The sequence below is a fragment of the Lutjanus erythropterus genome, chromosome 7 (assembly GCF_056507025.1).
Source record: "Lutjanus erythropterus isolate fLutEry1 chromosome 7, fLutEry1.hap2, whole genome shotgun sequence".
NCBI lineage: Eukaryota > Metazoa > Chordata > Actinopteri > Lutjaniformes > Lutjanidae > Lutjanus > Lutjanus erythropterus.
In genome coordinates this window covers 41,060,394-41,076,474 of record NC_139323.1, presented here as the reverse complement: position 1 = coordinate 41,076,474, position 16,081 = coordinate 41,060,394, and the positions used below count along the sequence as shown (strand labels likewise).

The following is a 16,081-nucleotide window of genomic DNA, read 5'->3' as shown; positions in this document are numbered from 1 at the left end:
TACCTCACTTCACTCCCCGGCGCCGTCACATCCTGACAGCCTCTCAAAGCGCTCATTGATTCTCCTTTGGCGTGTTCACAGCCCTCCAGTCACACACTGTCTGTCTGTCTGTCTGTCACACCTCTTGGACAACTGGCTAAAGCACCTTTAAGACTAGTAGGAAATCTGTCCGTCTGTCGTTATGGAACAAAGTTTTACGTGTTTCTCCCAAGCCAGACTTAATACTGAATATTGTGGAGACATTTAACATTTAGAGACAAAAGCTCATATCCATTTCTAGCATATTTAGAACAACATTTTTGCTAACAAGCCCTTACATTTGGTTATTAAGGGGTTGTAAACAAGATCATGTATTGAGTCAGATTCAATTAAATACATTTGTCAGAAGCACTACAGGAAGAAACATTCCATACAACCAAAACATCCCTAAGTGTGTTTCCAAACTCCCTCTCCACTTATTTCCTGTTTTGTCTCTATATTAATAACAGTTCTTAAATTAAATTAAAACAACAATTAAAACAGCAAATATACCAGAAACTTAACTCCACTGGAGCTTCACTAAACTAGTGTCAATAAAAATAACAGAAATATCAAATGTCAAATAAAAAAATACAAGGAACCTTTATAAACATTAATTGAGGTAATGTGCAGTGCATTATACATTTCTGATACATATCCTGTCACCAGTATAACAGAACAATAATCGTTTTTTGAGGTATGTCTATGTTGCATGATATTAGCCCTGTTTATAACAAACCATAATCAATAAGAAGAATTGATGGTGATGGAAATAAAGAACTCTCAGCAGGGTTTCTCATTAACCATGGTCTGATGCCCCGTGGAGATAAAAAATTACTTTGTGGCCACCAAATTTACCATGTATGTGGCCCCTTGTGGCCACCAAGCTTTATCCCTGTACTGTGGCAACACAACATTACAGTTCCACAAACATCCAGATTCTTTCACACATTTTACTTCAACATTTGAGGGGAAGCTGTGAACAGTACTCATCGCTTGCTAGCACCAACATGTCCAGGCTACTGAAGTTTGCTAAGTTGACTCAAAGTGCAAACACGGTCCTTATAGAAGAGCCAGAAACACAAACGGTGACGATGAAAAACGAATCAACGACGAAAATGGTGGAGTGAATGGAAGCTGGAGTTTAAGTGTGTAGAATGTGATACATCTAAGGACATACTGTACTGCAGTGTGTGCTGCCAGTGTCCTAAACTAGCCAAGAAGTCAGCCTAATGTAGACTGACTCACCGAATGTAGACTGTAGTTATAAGACTGCCATTGGCTGCCTGTTTTAGGCAACAGAGGCTCTGTTTTTGCAGCCCCTGTCACTATGGGAGGCAACAACAACCTCCGAGCCATCAACCTACATACTGAAAATCGTAAATTAGCACTTGGTTGCTGGTGGTATGAACTTAAACAAGCTAACAGCCTCTCCACACTATTTTGCAGAAGCAGTGTAGCTGCATCCTATCCTATACTACAGGAGAAAAAACACCCTGCCTTGTTTGCATTTCTTTAAACCAATCACAAATGTCTTGGGTGGAGCTCAGCCCAGGATGCCGCAACAGTGCAGCTGCAAAATAGTGATGAGGGGGAACTTGTTTTAGTCGAACATTTGCACGTCAGGAGGCGAGCTCTGGTATTGCAGTGACTACATCACAGCAAAAGAAAAGGTAACAGCTGTTAGCTTGTTGGCGTTCATGCCATTAGCATCCCAGGTGCTAATTTGCAGTTTTCAGTGTGAAGGTTGCAGCTCGGAGCATCTGGTGAGCCTAGACTGGTGTCTATACTCACTCAGTAGGTGAACAAATATCCCCTCTGATCTAAATCCAGTATATACTGTGCTCTATGTTTTTTTCCCCTATCAAAGCTGTCCTGTCTTGATGGGGCAGTTCACCCCCCCAAATCAAAAATAGTTTTGGTGATATCAGCTGTAGAGATGTCAAAGTGCCAAAAAATACATTTGTAAAACTCAACAGTAGTGTCTCTGTAAAAAAAATCATGACTCTGTTGCTCAAATTAATCCACAGACCTTGTTGTGTCTTGTTCATGTACATGAAACTGCTCACAACAAGATCTGTGGATTATCTTGAGTAACTAAGTTATTATTTCTGGAAAGAGACACCGGTGTTGAGTTTTTCTTTTCTTTTTTCGATGCTTTGAGCTCCACGAGCTGAGCAGCATTTAGTCTCATCAGAGAGAAGGCAGACTGTCTCTACAGCCGGTACCTCCAAAACTCCCCAGCTCACACCAAAATACTGCAGATGGATAAAAAGCTCTAAAGGCCAGAGAAAAATATGTATTTTCAGTTTTGGGATAAACTGTCCCTTTTAAAAGTATTAGTGACTATGCTCTCTCAGGAGGTTAACAGATGACTGCCACTGAACCAAATACAGTATGTACTCACTATCTTTCACTTTGATTATTAAAGCTGTCCTGTCTTAAACTTGTTAAAACTTGTGAATCGGGACAGTGACTGGACATCAGGACTCATACAGGTCCTGCCCAGTTCCTGGAAGTCCAGGCTGGGGTGTAACTAGTCAGTGAGCCACAGAAACATGCAGGCAGGCAGGCAGGCGGGTGGATGGTGTGACTCAGAGCTCCACTGTTCCTCCAGCCTCCTTTAGCCTGGATCTCAAATCCCCCCTGACAGCCGTAGCGTGCGGAGAGGAAAAAGAGGAAAAAGACATATTTCTGCCCAGGGAGGAGGGAGAGGAGATGGTGGTTGGGGGGGGGGCGGCAGGGGGCAAAGGCAAAACAGAGAGGAGGAGGAGGCAGTGGTGGTGGTGGGGGGGGGGGTATGCTGCAAGCTGTGTAAGTGATCGCTGGAAGTGATTTGGCTAAAAACAACACGTCATTATAGGCGCTTGCAGGGGCAAAGCAAACAGCTCGTATTTTAGACGGCCAGGAGAGGACGGCGGGCCGGCCAGCGAACGCTCCCTGAGAGAAAGACGGGATACGTGTGAGATGTGGTGTCATCCATCAGAGCCCAGTTTATCCATCACCCGCTCCGTCCTGACAGGGCGGCTGGGCCCGTCGCCGTGACCCCACCAGCAGACACAAACTCCCAGCAGCTGGTCCGAAGATGGAGCGTGAAATCGGCCCCCACCCTCCATATCCACATCCCCATAGTAACTGATTTATACGGTGTAGATACAGGCCTTTTATCATCCCCCTCAACAGGCCCCTGTTGCCGGGCGGAGGGCAGCCAGGTCCTCCAGGTTTGGCCGTCAGCCTCCGCCCTCGTCACGCCGGCGTGTTTTGACATCTCTCCCGTTTTTATGGCTTGGCCGCTCTGCTGTTTACCCCTCCAGCCATGAGCAGTCTGTAACTCACACACTCATTGTGGATGTCCAACACCTGCATCAGGGCAGATGAATATTACATTAACTTTTTATGAGGGTTTTTTTTTTTCTCATCTCGGACTGAGTGAGAGGTCTGGCCCTGAGGTGGAGGGGGTTTCCTCCTGAGAGATGTCTGGAGTCAGAGCTCCACCTGCTGGTGTGCTGTTATACAATATGTCTCTGAATAATGAACCTGAACTTTCTTTACTTGTAAGATCACAGAGTGTGGCCAAAAGTATGTGGACAATCAATCATTCTAGCCATTTGTGGAAATGTAACACATGATTCCAGCTCTATATTCATTAATGTGCTGCTCTATCAGCTTCCACTTTTTTCAGTCTTTCCAGCAGATGTTGAACCTGCTGCAGGGATTTACTCCCATTCAGACATCAGAGGCCAGTATTTCAAAATCTACATCAGAATTATCCAGATTTTGGTTTTGTCCTTGTTTTTTCCGAACCTTCCAAAAAATGTTTTCACACTAGAAACAAACCAAACCATGGTTCAGTGTCATCCGGATTGAGACCAGCTCTTTTTTGCCTGGACCAAAATTTGTCTTTTTGGTCCAGGCCGTAGTCCGGGGGAGGTTTCACGCCTGTAATTTTGGCCCAGATCAAACTGAAAAATCTGAAAGTCTGGACCAAACGAAGTAGGTGTGAAAACACACAATCTTTAATGGGAGATGTAAACACTAAATTTAACTCACATGACTGATCAGCTGCGTCAACTCTAAAAACATAAATTAAAGATGGGTGACGCTTCTCTTCTTCTTCTGTACAAAACTAAAGCCAGAATACCTCTGATACGCACTGACATGAAACCCTGTTTTTATATCATCAGATAACTAATTCAAACCAAACTGATGTGATATGATATTTTATTTTTGGCCCATGTCCCTTCTATTGACTCCTGTGTCTCTATAACACATCCATAATGGCTCCACACAGATCTGATGGACCCTTAATTCATTAATACACACATTAATACAAGAAACTAACAGAAATGTTTGAGTTACATCCTGTTTTATACATCAAATCACATCATCTTGTTGATTTTTTCAAAATTCATTTTAATGTTTGATTTTCCATTTGGATGAAAAAAAAAACAGCTGTTGAAAAAAACAATTTCAGAAGTGTATGTCTGTAATAATTATGTAACATAATTAACCCTCTGTGCATCCTGGGCTCATTTTTGGGCCTTTTGAGTTTTCTTTGTACAAGTACTGAGGCTGTGCTCGAGCATATGGCATCATTCTTGGGAAGAGCTAATGTTTTTAGCCAAGGATGGTGTAGGAGTGTGTATGTACTGAAATTAGTGTGTGTGTGTGTGCGTGTGTGTGTGTGTGTGTGTGTGTGTGTGTGTGTGTGTGTGCGTGCGTGCAGCTACAGAGGTAGAAATTGTACTGAGGATCAATATTCCATCTCCCTGTCCGTCCCTTTCAGAAAAAACATGTTTTTTTTAAAGGATGCTCTGAAGGTTAAAGTGATAACATTTATAACTTTATGTGTCTCCTGCACAAACCTGTGTGTGTAGTTCTGTCTCACTGTCAGATTGTAGTAATTTTCTCATCTCTCTTCTGTCCTGTCAGTGTGTCGGAGCACTTTATCTCGGCAGATCGACCCATCAGCGCCTACGGCTTCCGGCCTGATGAAACGCTTTTCTACAACTGCCTCCCGGTAAACCTGGACGCTCTGTCTCACACATAAACACTGCATACACTCCACTGTGTGTTTCTGAAGCTGCGTCTAGGCTGTGCAGGAATAATATCAACACGTATCCTTGCTTTATGCTCCTCACTGCAAAGAATCTAATCTTAACCGTCAGTTAGTCTGTAACTTATCGAGTCAAACAATCAGAATTTTTCAGAATTAAGTGTCGTTTTCTTTATGTTAAAGTACCAAAAGTCTTATTTATATGAACTAACACTCATTCAGGGAAAATGTCCTGAAACAAGGAACCACACAGGGACCAAATGGAAATATGTTACCCAAATAGAAGTCTTTTTTTTTTTTAAATTTCTTGTTTCAGGAATATAAAATCCTTAAAACTTAACTGAAAGTACATGATTTATTAATGTAGATGACTTGTGTACATTGTTCTTCAAACTTCCTACATATCAAGGACAGTTTAAACTTCATTTTAGTTTTTTCAAGCAAACTTGTAAACAACAGTTAAATGTTGACTTGGCTTCATTGATTCAAGAGCACATGCTGTGGAACAAAGTGTAATATTTATCTGTTTTTAATGATAAACTGGGCAGCTGTTGATTTAACGCTGAACTGCACTCAGATGTTCTCTAATTTTCAAGTCTTTTTTTTGTTTTTAACCACATTCTGCCTGATGTGACAATCCATCACAGGAAAAGGGAATGAAATGTGTTTTGAAAGATGAGTCTGGTGTTGTTCTGTGTTTATTATCGTCATCAAATCTCTTGTGCAGATCCAAACCAAAGACATGTTAGTTCATCTCTCAGTACTGTTTGACTTCCTGTCTGTGGTTCTCGTCTCCAGGTCCATTGGTAAAAAAGGTTCACAGTAATTTCATAAAACAGCTCATCGCTGTAGTTTTTATCAAACAAACAGGAGGAAATAGCACATTTTTTAGGGACTATTTTCAGCGGTGGATTAATCCACTTGTGGAGCTCTAGTGATGGTGTGATTGATTCCAAATAAACTACAGGGTTTCTATTATTTTTGCAACAACAGTGGAGCTCTGTGACACACAGGAAGAAGATGTATGAGGCCGCGACACACAACACTGGTGAGGAGATAAATTCACTGATGGATCTGCACATAAGATTTAAGAAGAAGAGAAAAACTGTAGAACATCACCAGACTTTTACTTAAATAGCGATAATATTTTATGGAGTTTAGATGCCTGAGACACTGGCTGAAGTAAACTCCATAGATCACAGCCTTCGACCAAAAAATTTATTTATTTATTTTTTCACTTTCTATGAAGATCATGTCATAATACATTCATAAGGCTTTATAAAACTCTTTATAAATGTTTATGATCAACCATACATGTCTTTGTGAGCTTTAAGTAAAGTGACACTGTAGAAGGTTATTAGCAGTTGTATGATGTTTATAAGACATTTTTCCATTTCACACATGGAATTAGGGCTGCAACTAATGATTATTTTCATCTTTGATTAATCTGTTGATTATTTTGTTGATCAGTCAATTAGTTGTTTGCTCTATAAAATGTCAGAAAATGTTGATCAGCGTTCCACAAAGTCCAAGATGACATCCTCAAATGTCTTGTTTTGTCCACAACTCAAAGATATTCAGTTTACTGTCAGAGACGAGTAAAGAAAGCAGAAAATATTCACATTTAAAAGCTGATATCAGAGACTTTTTTCTTAAAAAAAAAAAAACTACTTCTAATAGTAATTTATTCTTAAATTACTTCAATAATTAATAATCTATTATGATTCGTTCATACAGTTCCCTATGTGTCTTTATAACCGGCTAGTTTTAGCAGTTATAATAATACTTTTTAAACCTTGTTATAAGTTGTTGTGCGTGATTATAAACCTTTTATAAAGAGTTTTAGAAAAGCCTGATAAATGCATTATGATGTTATATGAATGTGCTTATAATGCATTATAGATATGATCTTCATAGAAAGTGTTTTTTCCTTCTTTCTAAGACTGTTTGATTGTTTTGATTGATTGTTTCAAAATCTTATCCCTTTAATCATGTTGAGACCTCTCAGATTCATCTTGGGTCCCTGATGGGGTTCCTGTCCACACATTGGGAACCACTGAGTTATGCCTTATGCAACATGTTAAATAACTAAACATGAGGATATTTAACACTTTGCTGGTCTGTATTTTATTATTTCCTGTAATGAATTTGGTACAGATTACAGGGAAAATACTGTAGACAGATTGTTCAGTTGGTACAATTTCAATTTAATGTAAAGAAACTTCAAAATTATTAAGGCTAATTAATAATTAATTTGAAAAAAACAAAACAAAACAAACAAACAAAAAAAAAAAAAAAAGTGCACATCCATGAGCACAGTGGGATGGCTAACCCTGACCTTAACCCCAACTGAATTTACAAATATGAAATATCTACTGGAAATCATACAACATCTGTGAAAAATACAGTTTCCAGTAATAAATGAACAATTCATAAATATTAATTTGGAATTAAATGGATCTTTTCATTCAAGAAAATCACTTTGGAAATCCTCAACTTTTTATAAAGCCCACACAGCTAACTTTACTCAAACAACTGTCTGTTTTTTCCCTTTAATAAGTACCAAATTATTCAGTTCTTTCCAGGAAACTAATGAGAAAATTATGGACCATAAAATAAAAGAGTGACCATTAATTTCTGTCACTGGAAGCACTGCAGTAAACTGTCTAAAATGTGGAAGCTGGATTAAGATGTCTTTTATCTTTATTTCTGTGACTGTAATTTAATGTGAACAGCCTTTATTGTCTTATCTTGAAAACGTGTTTTAAATATGAACAAATGTTAAAGGATCTTTTTATTCTCGATCTTGTCCTTGACGTGCCTGGAGCGCTGCTCGCCCGCTGAAATACGAGATACTTCTTCTTTGGTGCAATATATCACATAAATGGAAGGAATATTATTGTAGTCCAACTGTATTTAGTATCTAATGTGTCACAGATGTTGGATCACTTGCAGGTTTTTGATATTTTTCAGTCCAGTGAGTCTGTGATTGGTTAAAAAAAAACATTGTGGACCATAAATAAATAATCAAAGCATCACGCTGTGTTTGTTTTATTGGCAGATAAAACCATTTATTGTTTGTGTTGTTTTCCCAACATTGAAACCAGAGAGTGGAGAGTTCACACAGAGACGTCTGACGGCATGTTTGTTCAAAGACTCTTTTTATTTTATTACTAATAATTCCACACAGTTTCCATCAACCAACACAGCTTTCATCTGGTGGCCAGTTTATGGTCAAATGTTCCTGCTTGTCCTCTCTCTGTAAACTGTCCTGCTAACTCTGTCTCTGTGAGATGCTCCACACAGGCAAAAGGCACAGGTGCTCAGACTCGGACCAGTCGCCACGGGAACCGCATCCACATGACAGAGGCTGCTTTCTATCATCATGTGACTGAAGGCACGTGGAGGCAACATGGAGGTACTGTGAAGGCACTTTGATGAGCTACTTCTTCAGTTAAAATCCTTCAGTAGGTAAAAAAAAATCACATTAAGGAGAAATAAACTGTCTGAACTACAGCTTTAGTATGAATTTGGAAGTGGTATTGATCCAGCAGATCGATGCATGTCGTCTGTTATATTAAAATATCTGTTATAAGTTTGTGACACTACTGAGGAGGGAGTCTCATATAGTCTGTTTAAAGAAATATTTCAACATTTTGGGCAATAAATTCATTTGCTTCTTCCGAGCTGAGAGTGAGATGTTCAGATCGATATCAATCTAATGGGTCAGGATGTGGTTAGCCTAGCTTAGCATAAAGACTGGGAGCAGAGGGAAACAGCTAGCTGGGTAACAACAGCTCTAAAGTTCAGTATTTAACATGTTGGCTTTTCTTTGTTTAACTGAAGACAAACGGAGAACAGATCACCAGAATTGTCTAATTTAAGTTGTTTTCTCTGTCGTGTTTGTGACTTAAGTACTGGTAAAAAAAATAATAATAATAATTAAGTTCCTTAATTTTTTTTCGTCTGTGTAACAGGCAGAGAAACATAGTTTTGCCAGGATCATTTCTCTTAAGTTACGTTTTTTTTTCTGTCTGTGAAAAAAGGTGAAAAAAAGTTTGAGCAGGTACTGGTGCAGCCTCTTGTGGCCAAAAATACAGAGTATTACAACAACAAACACTTAAAAAATGGTCCTGACAAAATATTAAACCAAAAACTCACCTGTTTTCACAGAGGACATTAATAATAAAGCAACTTGGAAAAAAAAAACTCTTTTCAGCTGTTCTTAAGTCATAAACATGGAAGAGAAAAAAACAGTTTCAATCAGTTTTAGAAAACGATGACCAGAACATTTTTTTTTCTCACTTATCTCTCAGTGCTTCCACAGAAATAATATTTGAGTAAAATACATATGATAAATGTGACTCTGAATATGTGTTTGCTGCATCCTCAGTCCAGCTCACATCCATCTTCACATCCCACTCTCAGAGAGAAACTATCAGCAAGTTTTCCAAAAGAAATATTGATAATCTACCACAGCACAATGAACATTTCTTCACAATCTTAATAAAACTAAAGCTCTAAATTAAGATTTTTTGAAACAAATTGCTGCTAAAATGACTTTAGTGTTAAAAAAAAAAAATCCCGTCAAAATCCGTGAATGAATCAGACCTGTTGGTTTTATACACCGCTAATATATTGATATGTTTAAATGATTTGTATAAATAATTTACCATAATTTCATGCATATGTGTTTAAAAAAAGTTCAGGAGTCTTTTTCTGTTTCTGCTCTGAGGAGGAAAATGTCCTTTTAACGTCGGGACAACTTGAGGCAGTTTCTCCAGAAATGGAAGCTACCGATATTTTCTGGTTATGATTTGGTTCCTTCAGCAGACCACAGTAAAACTACGGAGTCATAGGAGAGCCATAAAAAAGAAGAAATCTGTAAAAGAATAAGAAAATAAATGTGTAAATATAAAACGGAATAAATAAATGCATTAATAAGTAGTTGAAAAACTACTAAACTAAACTACTAATATTAGTTTAAAAATGTGGGAATAAAGAGAAATAAATAAAAGGAGGGATGCACAATGAATATAGTAAAATTAATCTGAATCTATTTGTGCATCGCTGCATCTGACCCTTTCTTCTCAGATGTGCAAATACAAAAAAAATACATTTATATTACCTGTGCTACAGGTAATATAAATGTATTTTTAAAATACAAAATTGTGAAATTATTGGTCATCTTATCGGCATCAACCATGAGAAGCGGATACTAGTACTAGTATCATGCATCCCTAAATAAAAGATACATAAATGTGAAAATTTTAAAATGATCTACAGAATATCAAAGAATAATTTTAAACATTTACATTTTTCACATTTATTTGTAAAATCATCTCTATAAATATATTAATTCTATTTTTTATTTATTGTATATAAATTACTCTGTATATTTCTGCATATTAATGCCATTTATCCATTTTTAAAACTTTAAATCAATAGGAAAAATAAATAAATGACGTTATATATAAAGAAACAAATATTTTTTAATTATACATAATACAGAAATTTTTAAATGTTTAAATAAATGTAAAAGGGCTTAGAATTATTCTTTCATATTTTTGTCTGACTGTATATTTTCAGGTTTATTTTCTTATTCTTTTACAGTTAATTCTTTTTTTATGGCACTCTTATGACTCCATACAGAGCATCTTTAACGTTTGTCCCTCGTCAGGGCAGTGATTCTGTTGTGTTTGGTCGTGATGCTTCACTCCTCTTTTGGAAGTCCACTGGGGTAACGCTGCACCAGCTCCTCCACCTCGATCACCTCCACCACCAGATCCCGGATCTCCTTGATGGAGTCCGGGGCTTCAGGACTGGACGGGGTTTCTTCTTTGGCGGGCTCAGACGACGGAGAGGCTGCAGCTTGTGTTTCTTCTGCGCTCACGCTGGCACCTGCCTCGATGTCTCCGCCCACACCAGCGCCGTCGCTCAGAGCTTCAGTCTGCGCCTGAGGAGACGGCTCGCTGCTCGCGGTTCTGTCCTCAGCAGGTTCATCTGAGCTCATAGGTGACTTGCTGAGGTTTGCCTCGTCCTCCAGGACGTCAGAGGTGGTCGAGACTTCATCCTCGCTGCTCTGTGTCGCTTTGACCTCCTCTGTAGACTCGATGTCTGACGGAGCCGACTCACTTCCTACTGACACGTCCAGAGAGTTTGGGTCTGAGACAGAAACCGGCTCTGCTCCCTCTGGTTTCAGGTCCAGGCTGACGTCTGCAGGTGTCACTACTTCTGTTTGACCACCAGAGGGAGCCTCTAACTTGGTGTCTGAGCTCTCACACTGAGTCTCTTCTTCACTGCTGCCTACAGTTTGAGACTCGGCACCTTCTGCTGGACTGTTTACAGGTTCAGGTGTGAACTCTGGACACGGTGCAGGAGCTTCTGTCTGTGCTGCTTCTGCTTCCACATCTGTCTGTGAACTTCCTGTTTCTGTCACAGTGATTTCTGTTTCTTCTGGAGCGTCTGTGCCCTGCGTCTGCGGCTCAGCAGCCATCTCTTCTTCTTCTGTTTTGACAGAAATCGCCTCCTCTTGGATCACAGTCTCTGGAGCTGCTTGTGTCTCACTCTGATTGGGTGTTTCTGTTAACGCCGGGGTCTCAAGTGCAACGTGGAGGTCTGCGTCTGCCTTCACAGTTTCGACGATGTCTGCTACTTCAGGTTTCGGTACCTCTGTGTCACTCTGAGGCTCTTCTTTCTGTTCAACCTTCCCCAGAGGCGTCTCTATGACCGTGGCGCTCGTTGAGGCTTCACTCTGCTGCACGCCGTTCACCTTCTCCTGCTCCTCCTCCTCCTTCTGCGGGGAGGACGACTGTCCATTGACCGTGAGAGGAGATGGGGGCTGGGGCTCCATGGCTTTACAGGGAGAGGCGAGCGCCATGGCGGGGCTGCTGGGAGTGGAGACAGACGGCGAGGAGAGGCTGGAGCGGCTGGACTGACTGAGCAGGTCTCTGCTGTCTGTGAACAGGTTGTACTTCTTCAAGCTCGCTGCCTCCTTCACCACTGCAGGAGGAGAAGACAGCAAGAGGGTTAGAGGCATGTCTCTGTCCCTGTGAGGGAGGACATGAGTGTCTCATCAGTGCGAGCGCCGTCTTACCTTTGGTGACCTCCTTGTCCAGAGTCTGCAGGAGGATGCTCTCATAAACGTTCTCAACATGGATGAAGTTGGAGTGATCGGCGTCGATGGATTGTTCGAGACCCTGAAGCTCCTGAACACAGAGACACACACACAGGGGTCAGAGTTTGGAGTGTGTGTGGGTGCACTGTAAAAACAGAAAAGTTAAAAAAAAAAACTCCAAATTTCAAGGCAAATCACTGTAGATTTCTGAGTTATAAACCCAACTCAGATTCTGAAGTTTTGAAAAAGTTTTACCAACAACTGATCTTTAGTTGAGATAATGAAGAAACCCCAAAAACCTAATTTAAAAAATTGAGTACGTAAATTCATTGAAGTGAACTTGAATCATGGTTAAAAGTTTAATATTTTCAATGAAGACTATTTATATATCAGGTACCAGAATGATGACAAATCAGGTTCGAAACTCAAAGATTCAAGTTTATCTAAAGAAGAAAAGTAAATTATCTCAACTAAAGATTACTGGTCAGGAAAACTTTTTAAAGTTTATTTCAAAACGAGTTTGAGTTGGGCTCAGAACTCAGAAATCTATTGCAGTATTTTGCCTTGATATTTTGAATTTTCTCAACTATTTTTTTTTACAGTGTGTGACTTGAGGCTGATTTCAGGGACACATTTTAGACCAGATTATTGGGGACTTTTTGGTGGAACTGGGGACAAAAGCTGCATCCCCAGATTATAAAATGCTTATTTTTGGGTTAGTAGTCAACATTAAGGTTAGGATTAAAACAATCATGTAGAAATATTAAGACAAATAACAAAATATGAAAGAATTCTATCCTTTTCTTATTTTTATCCTTTTTTCTCCTGTATACACATGACATGTTTGATAAATTAATGAATTCTGGATTTACTGTAAGTTAAGTGTAAGTGACATCTGTGACTGTAGCTCAGTCTGTATGTACAGTGTGTGTTGCTTACACTGTGTGTGTGTGTGTGTGTGTGTGTGTGTGTGTGTGTGTGTGTGTGACTCACAGTTTTGCAGGTGGGGGCCAGGTTCTTCTTGATGAAGGGCAGAGTGATGGAGACGAGAGCCTCTCTGGAGATCCTCTTCCTCACTGTGCTGCTGTCATAATCATATTGCTGCAGAACAAACAGACGCGGTCTGGAGGTCAGTCGGTCCTTTTTTGTTTTTGTTTTTTATTTTAATTTTGTTCTCTCTCAGGTATGATAACATATAACAGCAGCATCACAACATGACATTTTTCACATGAAGATCTTGCAAGTCTTTGTTGTTATTTAATAACCACTAATAAAACACTTTGTACAGGTGAAAATTTTAAAAATTAAAATTTAATTTAACCTTAAACCCTGCTTGTCTAAAAACTTTTCTGATATCTCCTGTTGCAATTTCCAAAAACAACAAATTCAATCCAATACCGATCGCTGCTCCAATACCAATACATTTAAATAATATATAGCATTTTTTATCCCTGTATGGATGTGATATACTTGTTAACACCATTTGATAGTCTGACTCAGGTTAAAAAGTTTGGCATACAGGATGCTGCAGCATCCAGTTTCAGGACTAATCAGTCCCTTCAGGAAGTTGTGATGTTGCAAACACAACAATTAATGCAAATTCAACCAATTCTGCACAACCTTGTAATTTTGTACATTCAATGAAACTTTTTGCAAATTTAACCAGTCATCAGTTTTTTTAGGCTGTATGGGGACATTTATCGTCCTGTTATTGGAATCGAAACAACACTGATTAGAGCATCTGTCTCCTCCTTGGAACGTTAAAACTGTTGAGGAAACTAAGTTGATCTAATTCCAGCATCAACAAGGTTCTGTGTTCTCGCTGACCTTCAGCACTCTGTGTTTGGCCTTTTCGATGGCGGAGCCAGCATTGTCAGGGTTGTCCTGGACGGCTTTGTGGAGCAGCTGCTCAAATGTGTAAGCTGCATTCTCCATCAGCTGAAACACACACACACACACACACACACACGAGATGAGATGAGATTTAATGCCCCAAATACAGAGCAGGGAAAAAAAACATCATGCAAACAGCTGGAAATCCCATCAGTGTGAAAAATCATGAAGAGCTCACATCTGATTCATGATGTGTTCACACAGCGGAGATTTTCATCGTTTCAACTCTGAAAAACTGAGTCAATGTACTGAAACATTACAATCACAAGTGTGTCATAAATGTTACGATAAAATGAGTCAGACAGTGATTTCCTCCGCCCCCTCAGTCTGAGCAGAAACATGAGAGCTGAGCCTCCTCGATGAACCAGAGGAAAGTGAATGAAAATAATCAGACGCGAGTACTCTGTGTGTGTGTGTGTGTGTGTGTGTGTGACTGTGTGTGTGACTGTGTGTGTGTGTGTGTGTGACTGTGTGTGACTGTGTGTGTGACTGTGTGTGTGTGTGTGTGAGTGTGAGTGTGTGTGAGAGAGAGCAGCTGTACCTGCTGCAGGTCGATCTGAGCGCTGTGAATGACTCCTGTGATGTTTGAGAAACCGAATCTCTCCTGCAGGTGCTGCAGTTTCTCCTGCAGGGAGCCGATCTTCTGGTAGCAGCTCAGCAGGTTCGGTCTCGCCATGTTAGCGAGAGCCTGAGATGGAGAAGAGGGGGTTCAGAGAAGTGAGGCTATGCTGAATGTGAGGGGTTTTTTTTTCATTTAAAGTTTTTATTGAGGTTTTCAAATGAAGCATTTATGGTCATCATCTTAAAAAAAGATCATTCAACAAAATCCTCAGTTTGAATGAAGTGATTCATTGAATTAAACAAGTTAATCTGGTTTATTAAATGAACTTTTTCTTTTGTAATTCCTGGTGCTGCTCGACTGCCTCTTTAATACAAGTTAGTGCCGCAAGAGGGAGAACAAACAGTTTCTGACCACAGTGAAAACGCTGCTTTCAAAGGCCAACGCCAACAAATATGGATAAGAGCTGAATATTTTATTAGATATATTCTAGAGCTGCAACGATTAATTGAATAATCAATTCTTTATCAATTATTAAATAATCACCAACTATTTTAAAAATTGATTCATCAATTTAAGCACAATTTTAAGAGAAAACAAGTCAATTTTTTTGGATTTTAGTTTCTTAAATGTGAATATTTTCTGGTTTCTTTACTCTGACAGGAAAGTGAATATCTTTGCATAATCCTATGCAGCCCCCACTGGAATCTAATTCTACAGACAGTTTAAAATTAATAATAATATTAGTGTGAGCTTATCTTTTATCTGCTGCTGTGCAGAAATACTGAGTTTAAACAGAATGAAGAGAAAAACGTGTGTAGCAGGTCTCGGTTTGGTTTTTGATAACAGAAAAAGAGTTTATTTGTTATGGACAGACCTTCTTCAGTTGCTCGTTGTCTCCCTGCAGCAGGACGTCCTGACACACGTGGTCCATCATAGTTTCACTCAGCTGCCGTCCCTCCTGGAAACCAGTGCTGATCGGCTCCATCAGCTCCTCCAGCACCGAGCCCAGGTACGGCTGCACGGACTCCGAGCACAGCTTCTCCGCAGGCTCTGATACTTTGGCTGTAGACAGAAATCAATGTCAGAACAACCTGAACTTATTCATACGCACAAAAAGCATAAAGAATGTGTCGCCTCACACAGACATCAGACCAGCTTTTTACAGAAGAAATGAGATGAGCATGAAATATCAAGTGAGAGATGAAACCTTACAGTAAAACATTAGTGGGTTGTTAGATTTCACTGTTTTGTTATTCTGTCAGTTTACACAGCATTCTGTAAAATGTCACATTTAATTATTCATGAGTAATGATTTGATCTGTTCTTGACATTCAAGCCGTCATCTCGCTGTTCAGATCTTTTCATTTGATCCTGAATTGCAGACTTTGTCAAATCTTTTTCAATATGAGAACAAAAAATATGCATTGATGTTTAA

At 39.5% G+C, this 16,081-nt stretch overlaps 2 protein-coding genes across 2 annotated transcripts in view; one reads left to right on the top strand and one right to left on the bottom strand.

Moving 5' to 3' along the window:
* kifap3a (kinesin-associated protein 3a) overlaps positions 1-5,582 on the top strand; it is a 47,737-nt gene extending 42,155 nt beyond the window's left edge. Inside the window, exon 20 of the mRNA XM_084722331.1 lies at positions 4,951-5,582. Within this exon, the coding sequence (XP_084578457.1) occupies positions 4,951-5,068 (118 nt within the window). The 3' untranslated portion in view covers positions 5,069-5,582. The remainder of the gene's footprint in view (positions 1-4,950) is intronic.
* Positions 5,583-10,434: 4,852 nt separating this feature from the next.
* Positions 10,435-16,081, bottom strand: part of niban1a (niban apoptosis regulator 1a) — a 41,896-nt gene continuing 36,249 nt past the window's right edge. Inside the window, exons 9-14 of the mRNA XM_084723802.1 lie at positions 15,521-15,708; positions 14,626-14,772; positions 14,019-14,129; positions 13,185-13,292; positions 12,171-12,282; positions 10,435-12,076 (exon numbers count right to left, since the gene is read on the bottom strand). Of these exons, the coding sequence (XP_084579928.1) occupies positions 10,788-12,076; positions 12,171-12,282; positions 13,185-13,292; positions 14,019-14,129; positions 14,626-14,772; positions 15,521-15,708 (1,955 nt within the window). The 3' untranslated portion in view covers positions 10,435-10,787. The remainder of the gene's footprint in view (positions 12,077-12,170; positions 12,283-13,184; positions 13,293-14,018; positions 14,130-14,625; positions 14,773-15,520; positions 15,709-16,081) is intronic.